General features: G+C 41.8%; 1 protein-coding gene across 1 annotated transcript in view; it reads left to right on the plus strand.

Moving 5' to 3' along the window:
* gria4a (glutamate receptor, ionotropic, AMPA 4a) overlaps nt 1-12,125 on the plus strand; it is a 105,939-nt gene that overhangs the window by 40,311 nt on the left and 53,503 nt on the right. The window contains 4 exon segments of the mRNA XM_034225415.1: nt 4,587-4,826; nt 8,926-8,978; nt 9,215-9,346; nt 11,731-11,784. Of these exon segments, the coding sequence (XP_034081306.1) occupies nt 4,587-4,826; nt 8,926-8,978; nt 9,215-9,346; nt 11,731-11,784 (479 nt within the window).

Consider the following 12,125-nt stretch of genomic DNA (forward strand, 5'->3'; position numbering starts at 1 on the left):
GATTAGCATTAAGTGGGCATGTATGTAAAGGGGTGACTTGCGGGAACATTCATTTTAATTTAGATACCTCGAGGTGAGAGGTCAAGGGACCCCTGTGAGTATGGCCAGGCATTTCCTCGCCATAATGTAGTCTAACACCTTAAATGGTTCTGAAGTCAGAATCCAGGCAGTGATTGTCCCTCAGCATAAAGTAAAATCTCAAACAAATAGAATATAAACAGTTGCTGTTTTCTGTTTGGGTAAATAAGTAACGATTCACTGAAATATATGTTTTGGACCTGGAATAAACAGAACCTAAGTAAAAAAAAAAGGTACACTACAAAGTAACCTGCACGCGACATCATTCATCTCACTTTTAGAGCCTACATCCCTAAAGGTTACAACTGTAAATGTCTAAAACATGAAATGTCAGTGTACTGTAAGCCACTAGGTGCTCCCTAATTATGTGGCTCATAAAAGCGTATTATTGACATTTACCTTCCTTCCTCTTGGTGTAGAATGCTGCACTGTAGGTAGCCCTGGGCATTGCCAGGAAAAGTACAGCACAAGGCTTTTGAACTAGTTTGTATTTTTCTTTCACTCAGGTGCTTCTTTTATCTTGGCCTTTACCTGCATGTAATGAGCGCTCACTGTGTCCTTGTGGTGTTTCTGTGATGGTCTGGAGAATGTGTGTCTGCAGCAAGAGAGTTATTGTTCACACTAATGGGTGAGAAGCACCTGCAGCATCAGGACTACAAATCAGAAAGTTCAGTGATGGAGGAGGGGCGGCTATGGTTGTGTGTGTACAAAGTGCATATAGGTGACTATGTGTGTACTGTAGTGTGTGTTTTACTTTTGATGTAGTGCAGTGACAGTAAAAGCAGGAGCAGGTTTATATGTGAGCATCTGTTCTTGCTGTCATGTGAAATACAAACAAGCAGCCGGACTGAAGACAGGAACACAATGCTGAGGGAGGTGAAGGGGGGGAGGGAAGTAGAGAGAGAGGAAGGGGAGACACATGGGAAACAATTCCAGAGAAGCAAATAGAGCTAGATATTTGTCTGTGTAATATTATACTGCTTGAGCAACATATTTTCTTCCCTGTTATGCAAATTGGACAAATTGAATCTGAAAGAGAATAAATATAGTGATGTGTGCAGATGATTGAGAGGTCTCTCTACACGCACAGAGACACAAATTAAATGAATCAGAGAGACAGGGATCGCTGCAGTGCAGGATACAAGGATGCTTAGGCTTGATATACTGTATAGCAATGCTGATAAAGGAGGGTCGTTTTAAAGAGATTTATGGAGAAGACTGCACACAGAAAAAGCACGGTTTGACAGACAGAGGGAATAATTAAGAACCCGACAGGAAAGTGTACACAGAAAAAACGAACATATGGAGATTCTGAGAGAAGTGAGGGGGAGGCAAGGAGAGCTAGAGGTAGAGGAAGTCCCAGGAGACCTATTGTGTCCGATGCTTTTACTGTGGTGATGATGCACCCTGTCGCTATTCCCCTCCTCTCATTAAAGCTTTATGAGGCGAGCTTTGCACACACTTTATTACAATGACGCCACTGTCTGGCACATTCCTGCCTTGCGGCTGTTGGTGGTGGTGGTGGGGGGGGGGGGTAGCAGGGAAACAAGCCCATGGAGACGTACATCAGAAAGGGAAACATGGGAAAAGAACAGATATGGAGAGTCAGAGAGGCAAAGCCAGAATCAGAAGGTGGAAAATAAGGGCATTTGAGGAGGTGAATGAGAGGCGAGGAAAACAGGGAAATTAGATGAATAGAGAGTGAGATGTACATACTGATATAAGCGGCCGAGATGGGTTTTCTCCGCAGGGTGGCTGGTGTCTCCCTTAGGGATAAGGTGAGAAGTTCGGTCATCAGGGAGGGACTCGGAGTTGAGCCGCTCCTCCTTCGCGTTGAAAGGAGCCAGTTGAGGTGGTTCGGGCACCTAGTTAGGATGCCACCTGGGCGCCTCCCTAGGGAGGTGTTCCAGGCACGTCCAGCTGGGAAGCGACCAAGGGGTAGACCTAGGACCAGGTGGAGGGATTATATCTCTTCGCTGGCCTGGGAGCGCCTTGGGATCCCCCAGTCAGAGCTGGTTGATGTCGCCAGGGAAAAGAAAGTTTGGGGCTCTCTGCTGGAACTGCTACCCCCGCGACCCGACCACGGATAAGCGGGAGAAGATGGATGGATGGATGGATGTACATACTGTAGAGATGTTTGTTATGTGCTCTGGGCCTCTGTGTGTATGGTTGCAGATGTCTTGGTGTTTAAAAATAGAATGGTTTGGGATTAACACTATCAATATTTCCTTATAGTTTTGATGGGGACCCAGGAGGTGGGTGGGAAATAAAATGTGCAGACAGTGTTGTCGCAAACTGCATCTAGGCCATTTGTTTCAGTCAAGTTTAAAAAGAAATTCATCATTCGACATGGGAAAAGCAATACACTCCATGTCACTTCAATACTTGCTCTTGTTTTGCTGCCTTCCTTCAGGTTTTGCTCTGTGCCCTAACAGCTGGTCCCAGAAACACAATTTAATTTAGAAACAATGGAATACCAATTGCCTTGACGATGCTGTCAAATCAATTCAGATGTATGATTCATAGACAGGATAAAGACAGCATTTCTCCGCCATCACGAATAAATGGAAGGTAAAATCAATCAAACTTAATATGAGGAAACATCTTAACTGTCTCTGCTTTCTTTTTGCTTCAATCCTTGTCATTTTGCTGTTATTTAGATTTGAGAGTTAGTTTTTCTTGCCTTCTGAGCACCTCATTATAATGTCGAACTCAATGATTTAGTGAGAACATCTTTGTGCATTCCAGATGTGCAAAATATAGCTCCTGTCATAGTTCATCACACACAGTCTCATCTCCATCGCCATCTCTCAAGTCATGTTGCTATGATCTAAGCTATCAAATTAAACCTGGAAGTGCAATAAAAATCATCCTGGAAAGCACTAAGTTCGTTGACTTTGAGGACGCAATGACTCAGCTCCTACTGAATGACGCATGCTACGTACGTATGCTAGTTCTCTAAATTGAAGACATTTAGCTCCTGTCATAATCTCAGGCTAAACCCCTGCCTTATCGCCTCCTGGGTGCAGGGGCCTTGGCTTTGTTTAATTGCCACAAGCCGAAAGCGTCAAAGCTGCATCTCCCTCAGTATATACCCCCACCGAGGCTTATAGCTGATAATGGAATTACTCTGAGTCCCAGGAGGAGGTAGAGAGGGAGGAACAGAAAAGAGGAGGCAGTCGCAAAGGGAGAGAGGGGGAAGCGATGAAGGAAAGTGGATGTTTGAAGCTGGAAGAAAGAGGATGGATGCAGTGTCCGCGAGGGGGGAAATGTATGGGATGTAGTGATGCTGAAGGAGATCAAGAAAGGGAGAAAAGGTTACAGTGATGGCCGGCTGTTGCCAAAAGCAAAGTCTGCAGTCCCCCTGGCTTTCTGTTTACTCCAGTGTGACGTGTTACGGGGTGGAGAGTGAATTATGACGCAGGATAGAGCTCAAGCTCAAAACATGCTTGCCTGAAAGAATCTAGCCTGAAAGGATGAATGGGGCTGAAATAGAAAGGAGAGAGCGGATGAAATAAGAGGATGAAAGAAAAACAACCATTAAAGAGTGTAAAAAGAAAAATGAGTAGTCACTTCATTTGCTGCGTCCTAAAGCGAAACACGTGTTTGTGTTATTTCGATTGACTCTCTCTCTCTGTCTCAAACACCTAAGTGGTTTCTTTTTTTGTGTTCAAACATAGTTGTGATCAGGCCGCACTGATGAACGACAAACCATAGCAGAGGAAAGATTTTTGAATAAGCGCGATAGCGGGGGGCGTCGGTGCTTTTCACTCAGCTCTGTCATGGCTGAAAGCTGCGGGGTGTTTGAAGACTGAGTCCCAGCGTTGTAGTAGAACATTACTTCACATTTGAAGCAGCTTGGTCAAGGTTTTTTTATCTGCCGGTGCGTGTGTATATGTGTGTGTGTGGGCATGGATGACTTTTAAGGATGTTAGGCTCCAAGCAGGTGGGATTATTTGACTGTAATTTCCTTAACAACTGTATAAGCAGCCGTGCCAGTTTTGCTAGTGGGAACGATTTGGTGACAAAACATGTTAAATTGCTTGCTAGGGGCTAGTAGGGTTGTTTACTTTTCACCCATGTATGTGTGGATGGTTTTGCTTGTAGGCCTACTAAAACAGAGAGATTTTAATTTGAATCCACAAATCTGTCGCTTTTTGTTTTGATTAAGATGAAGATTTTTCAGGCTTTTAAAAAACTGATTGATGACTATTTCAAGATGTATCTGAATTTGATGAGACTTTGTTTTGGTAAACCATTTACATACCGTACCGCTCAAAGAGCCTAATTAGCTGAGAGTCACCAAAACGGTTTAAATGTTGAACCATATTCCACATTGTGAATTTTAATTAAGCAACATGTGTCTTTTCCCTTCCTTCCTCTTGCTTGCACATTTTTCTTACACTGTGCATTTGTGTTTTCTAATGTCTCTCCTCTTTTTTGACTTCCTTCATTTGAAATCCCTCCCCAACAACCCGCCCTCATTTTCTCTTCCTTCCTCACATCAGTCTGTTCTCAGTATTCAAGAGGGGTCTTCGCCATCTTTGGCCTTTACGATAAGCGCTCGGTGAACACGCTGACGTCGTTCTGTGGGGCCCTGCACATCAGCCTGGTGACGCCCAGCTTCCCCACCGAGGGAGAGGCTCAGTTCACCTTGCAGCTCCGGCCCTCCATCAGAGGGGCTTTGCTGTCACTTCTGGATCATTATGACTGGAGCCGATTTGTCTTCCTCTACGACACAGACAGAGGTAAAAGCACAATGAAGAATACATTAACAAGTTACATTCAAGAGTTGGTGTTCCAAATAAAATAACAAATGTCAAAATATTGGATATCTTTAAATGTATTTTTTGCGAAAGTTCTTTGGATTTTGTATAGGATTTAGAATGGGTTTCCATATACACAGGAATACATCTCCAGGGAAATCATCAATTCGTCCAGTAATATTGTTGGAGCCTTAACGGATTGTTCCTTTTATTATCCAATATAATATAAAGCACTATAAAGCGTTATTTCTGCAGCACAAGGGACAACAAATAATTATACGTTTATAAAATAAAAGTTAGAAAATAAGTCAAACAGAAACTATACAAGAGCAATTAATCTCCGAACTACAAGGCAAGCAGTTTATATAAGTACTCACGACCAGTGTTGTTCATAAGCTAATAATGGAATAATTGCTATCTCAAGTGAGGGTGTGAAGAGTACAAAAGAGCAAATACATTAGTTATTTTTTCTCTCTGGGTTCAGGGATTGAAGGAAGAAATTGCTCGAATTTAGTGAGTCAAAGTACATGTTGATGTATAAAACTCCAGCAGTTTTAACATCAAAGTGCAGCAGCAGTTTATTTTAAACCCTGTATGATTCAAAAGAAAAGGGTCAGAGGCATCTTGGGGGATTATAGGGTAGTACGCAAAAGGGGCTGCTACTCAGTATTATAGTCTGCATTTACTGTAACCAGAGCTGTCCAAATGAATGTGACTGCAGTGAAGATGTGTCCTTATGGTACCCCCAGAGATTAGTCAAGTCTGATAACAAGACCTAACTGAGTAGATATACTGTCTTCTATTGCTGGGCTTAAATTAAACAGTTAAAGGACTTTAAAGCAGATTTCCAAATTAACCTAGTTCCAAATAACTTTCTACGCATGAATAATTATCCATAAATTTGGGTTCAGTTTGAAATGACGCAACTAAATTATAATATCATTATATCAAGTCGTAAGAATCTCTTTAAAGGTCTGTTTGCCTGGGATTATTTTCCCTGAATTTAACTCCCAAATGAAGCCTTGTTTTATTGTTGAAAAAGTACAAAGGTTGTTCTTTTGGATATTTTCTCTCCTTGTGTAAGGATCCAGCCGCAGAAACAGGAGTCTCATTTGGCAACTTTGAGCCAGAAAGTCGGGTTTGGCCTCAACTTCTGCGCAATTCACCTGGCTTTAATTTAACTATCCTATCATACACTGCACGTAAGTTAGGGGCTAGGCACAGCTGACGCCCTCGGCCCCTAACCACTGTCATGGGAATGCTTGGCACGTTATCTCTCTCCCTCTCTCTCTCACACACACACACACACACACACACACACACACACACACACACACACACACACACACACACACACACACACACCCACACACACACACACACACACACACAACACACACACACACACACACACACAACACACACACACATACACACACACACAAACACAAACACACACACACACACCACACACACAAACACAACACACACACACACACACACACACAAACACAAACACACACGCTCAAACTAAGTCCCCGCCACAGGGAGAGAAACACAGGTCAAACATGACACAGAATCCCCAGACCATGGTATAGTGGCGTGTTAGGAAATCAGTGAGCTGCACAGTGTGTGTGTGTGTGTGTCTGTGCTTCTGCCAGCCTTTTTTCTTCCTCTGCACCCCACGGGTACTAACCCAGACAACTAGGAGCATAGGAAGAAAAAGGAGAGACAAGGGGAAGCAGGAGGGTTAAGTTAGGTGATTCAAGCCTGTGAGACAGCCTAAAAGAGAGAAAGAAGGAAAGACAGGTGCAAGACATTTCAGGAAGAGATAAACAAGGTGACGGGAGAAGAGGACAAAGTTAAAGTAGATGAAAGGCGCCTGAGGGAGGCAGGGGGGAGATTACATTAGGGACAGGAAGGAGTCGTAAGAGGACAGACAGGACCACAAGCCTTTGGGGATATACAGTAGCATATTACAGGAAAGGGGGTAAAGATGGAGAGAAAGGAGGGAGAAATGGAACGGAGGATGGATGCCTAGAGTTTAGACTTTGCTCACCCTTGACTTGGCCAAGGCAGGGTCCTTCATTATAGGCTCCCATCAGGCCCTGCTGCCGGTAATGTGCTGGAAAATGGGCAGTAACACTGATATCTGTGTTATGCTCACTGCTCTGCTCCACAGACAGCCTGCAGACACACACTCACAAACACAAATTGAGTATGTCCAGAAACCTGCACATGAGCATACAAATGCAATGTTTATACAACATGCAGTAGATAACCCCTAACCCTATGTAATAAACATCTGAATGTGCATTAATGGATAAATAAGGCAACTGTGGCACAGGGGGTAAAATAAGTGTATATATCAGAGAGTCACAGAATCCAGTTCTGCAGTCAACATATCGTAGTGTCCTTGGGCAATATTCTTAACCCCATAAGTGATCCAGATAAAAGGGTCAGTGTGAAATTAATTATAATGTAAATTCAACAGTTCAAACGAACACATACATGTACACATAAACTACTCTAAGACTAGTGTATCACTGAAAAATACAATAATTTAGGGCTCAGACAAACCTTTTCACAAAATCTCTCTGTGGCAGGAATGGTGAAAGAACAAGCTGCACACATGAATATAGACTCCACACAGAAATACACTCACATTCCCACACATACATTACACATCTTGATTACCGAGGCTTCAGCTGTGCTTTCTGTTTCAAGTCAAGCAGTAAATTGCTACCTCCACATAAGCAGAAAAATAAAACGGATAACAGTTGGAACTGTTGCGCTGCATTGTGTGTGTTTCATTTTGTCTTGTTGTGAGTGTCTGTGTATGTCAGTGTCATAAAGACATGTGCTGTGTGTATAAATGTGACTTTCAGTCAAGTGTGAAATTATTCAGTTTTATTCCCCACACAATCCATTCTAGCTCAAAGCAGATTCAACCAAATACTTGGAGATTTGATAGAGATTACAACTATCCTCATGGTAACATTCAGTAGCTGTGTGCCAATAATGTGATCCTGAGTTGTCTCCCATTTATGTTATTTCTTCCACTTCCCCGTATCATTTACCTTAATTCATTATTGCTTGTGTGGCCACCAGCTGTACATGGGGTCATAAATGTGAAACGTACCCTATATCACGTAGACTAGAGAGTCACATTCACCTGATTTAATCCTCCATTACTGTGTGGGAAAAAATTTTTCCTTACTGTGTTTGGTTCCAGAATATCAAAATGATGAGTTTGAAGTGGAAGTGTGTTATCAGATCAAGTGCATTTTAATCAAAGTTAACTTCAGAACAAGAGGCATGAGAAGTTTAATGTCAATGAAATGTCACTATCAACAGCCTCCATTGTGTCGGCAAATAACTCTTTGTTCTGATAAGCTTTCTGAGCTGTTTGATAAAGTGACATACAAGAAGGAGTGTTGCTTGAGCGCTACAGTAAGTGCTTTGCCACCACTTTTGAAGAGAAATAATTACTGTGTTGCTTTGTCAGATAAGATGGATTGATAAATCGGCTGGATATAATTTCATATCAAAGATTTGGGAAATACTGGTGTGAAGGGGCCCTATTATGCTCATTTTTGGCTTTCATATTTGTATTTTGTGCCTCTTCTGTGACATGGGAACATGCTTTAATGTTCATAAAGTGTTTTATTATTCTCATACTGCCTGTGCTGCAGCATCTTTTTTCACCCTCTGTCTGAAACCAGAGCCCAGTCTGCTCTGATAGCTAGCCGGCTCTGTTGTGATTGGTCAACCGCTTCAACATGTTCCACCCCATAGCCTATCATGTACAATGTGTTTGAGCGCTAGCCAAAAGAACCATGAGTGTTACATAGTGATATCACTACGTCCTTGAAGTAAGGACTACAATTGAGGCGTGTCAGGCAGAGGGGAATGTATGGGAGACCAGACAATTGACATGCACTACAGGAAAGGGAAAACCAAAGAAAAAAAAAAGCATAACTTGCAAAAAAAATGCAATATATTACAACCCCACATGCCAAGAAAACAGCTATTAATTCTCTCTTTCTCCCTTTTCCTCCCTTTACTCTCTGTTGTCTAGGTTATGCAATACTGCAGGCAATTATGGAGAGAGCGGGGCAGAACGGATGGCAGGTCAGGGCACACACACACAGACACACAGATTCCTGGAAACAGGCAGGAATGTGCAAGGACACTCATCATCTCATGTTAAGCCACCACACTTAATAACATCAATGTTTTTGTACTTCATTCCTCGAACACAATTCTTAAAAAAAAATTGGCGTGTGTTCATGACATTTATCCGATACTGTTATGTTTGTTATATGCTTACACACACTTCCTGTATGTATGTATATATGTTAACCCAGGTGAGTGCTATCTGTGTGGAGAGCTTCAATGAGGCTGCATACCGCCGACTCTTAGAGGACCTGGACCGACGTCAGGAGAGAAAATATGTTCTTGACCTGGAGCCTGAGAGACTACAGAACATCCTAGAACAGGTAATATCATAATACTTCAAACCAAAGTTACTTTGCACCGGACAGAAAATATGAAGCTGCTATACAAACTATAATAAGATTGGTGATGAGAGAAGTAATCTGGCGGGTAAAAGCACCTTATATCAAAATGCAACCATTTCTGAGAAGAAATAGTATTCTTGGGCTTGTGTGCCGCATAAATGGTAGGAAGAAAAATGTACTGATTAACTCGAGAATGTACTTATAAGTTGAGTTTAAATTAAACTTGTTAATGTTGTGGTTATTGACAGCTTTTGCTGTGATTATTGCTGTACATTACATAGTGCCTTACTAAACACTGTAGTACCCAGCTAGAGCACACAAAAGAAAGAAAGAAAAACCCTGCTAGCTTACTGCAGGCACAGGATGATATTTGAAAACGATCTGGAACCTGAAAGACCCTGAAGCATTTTAAATCATGAGATACTGCTTTATATTGAGACCACACTATGGTTAATGATGCACTCTTACTATCGCTCAGATTCTAACAGACAGGGCAGAGATTACATAATTGAACTGGACTTAACAGCTCTTAACACTGAATAATGAGCCGCAAACACACCACAGTAAGCCACAGACAACAGAGAACGCTGTTTTGGGAAGTAATTAAAAGCAGAACCTTTTTAAGAAATTCAAGTTATCTTGCGCTGCCAGTTATAGCACCCCATATTGTTTTTTTTCACTGCGTCTGTCTGCCTGCTGACTACTTCTCTCAGCCAGTTGCCACAGCACTCCTTATGCTTTCTGACATCTGGAGAGAAAACAAGATTTTAGTTTATCCCTGGAGTTCATAACAGGGAGTGCAAAATGTGTCTTCTCCAACAGCTACTTCAGTGTATGATTGCAATAAACACACCATACTGTCCACTCAGATACAGTGAGTGAGTGAGTCACCTGTCATCACATGATCCTCTGTCTGCACATATGACAAACTCAGTGACACTAACAGCTAAACACTAGTGCTAACATCTAATTGGCTACCCCTCCCACACATACGCAACTCTCATATTGCTAATAATGCAGTACATACCAGTGCACAAGATACACACACACACACACACACACACACACACACACACACACACACACACACACACACACACACACACACACACACACACACACACACACACACACACACACACACACACACACACACACACACACACACACATGAGACAGACACTCGTACACAAACACACACTCCCGACAAAAGTGTGTGCTGCAGTGCTGGCATTGGCAAGCGCCCATGTTCTGAGACAGAGACTGCTCTGTTTGACTGCTCCTGCCAGCTGCGATCTGTGTGTGTGTGTGTGTGTGTGTGTGTGTGTGTGTGTGTGTGTGTGTGTGTGTGTGTGTGTGTGTGTGTGTGTGTGTGTGTGTGTGTGTGTGTGTGTTTGTGGGGATGTGTGTGTTTCTGTGTGCGTGTTCATGGGAGCATCTGTATGTGTCAGTACTTTGCTGTTGATATTTGGCGGTGAGAGAAACAGAATTAAAAAGATTTAAGCAATTTAATAATTAAGTTAAGGGACCCCGCTAATTTGGAGAGCCTTTTTCCTCTTTTGTCAAAACTCTAACAATGCTTCATATTTTATTCTACATCCCAATGTCCAGATGTAACACAGATTTCTAAGTTGAGTAACATTAAACTTGACTTCCCTACTATGCCATACTGTTAGCTATGCAATTTCAGTAGATGTGTATCATCTTGGACGTGGGTTTGTTGTTGGGACAGCTGAAAAGCGTTAAAAATGTGTTTTTGTACGTATGTTCCCACTTATTATATCTACAAAAAGGAAAGGCTTTGTCTTTTTATTTTATTTTCTATAAAGCAATCATCAGTTATCCCAAAGCAAGTTAAATCATTCTTCCTGCACGACTTGGGGTTTTTACATGAAGTTGGAATACACAGGTTTTTGTGTGTGTGTTCTTTATAGAATAATTTATTGGAGGCTATGGTTGAAAACAGTCTACATTGGTGAATAAAAGCAATGTTATTTCCATTTGTCTTACAATAACAACTTTATAGCAGGCTGGACGGATTAACACAGCCCTAACGGAGCCAACACATTGCAGCAGCTCTCTAAACGTTCCAAGAGGCAGCAGAGTTTGAGTGTGGTACCACGGTCCTCACAGGCTCATCACTCTGCTTTTAATCAGTTTGACTATAACCAAAGCCACACATGGGAGGGAGTCTCTTTATTATTTGTAGTTGGACTTCCCCTTCCATGCTCTTAAACTAAATTGAAACTAACTTTATGTTATCAAGCATGGTAATTCAATGGTTTAATGTGAATCCTAAACACTACATGCATTATAATTTGATAGCAAAGACATTTATAATCTTTCTCTGTTTTTCTTTCCAGGCTGTCAGTGTGGGGAAACATGTGAAAGGTTACCATTACATCGTAGCCAACCTGGTAAGAACCTTTGATAACATTCCTCTGTTTGTTTTATTTTTCGAGATGTCTAACAAAAAGACAAACAAATAGGATCAATATGAAGTCTTAAAAATTGGAATAAGCAATACAAATACAATCCCTGCTGTTAAGCTATTATCATAAAAAAGTGTTTTACTCATCCCAAAGTGGATTTTTTTTCTTGGTTCCATATTGATCTTTCCCTGACTCCCTCCATTGTCCCTTTCACATGATCTCTCCTCAACAAAGTCAGAGATGTATGTAGCTGGAATTCTCTTTCACGACATGAAGTATCGCAAAGTATCGCTTAACCTTTACAATCTGTTCCACCACAATTCTCT

This window comes from Gymnodraco acuticeps, unplaced genomic scaffold (assembly GCF_902827175.1).
Source record: "Gymnodraco acuticeps unplaced genomic scaffold, fGymAcu1.1, whole genome shotgun sequence".
Classification (NCBI taxonomy): Eukaryota; Metazoa; Chordata; class Actinopteri; order Perciformes; family Bathydraconidae; genus Gymnodraco; species Gymnodraco acuticeps.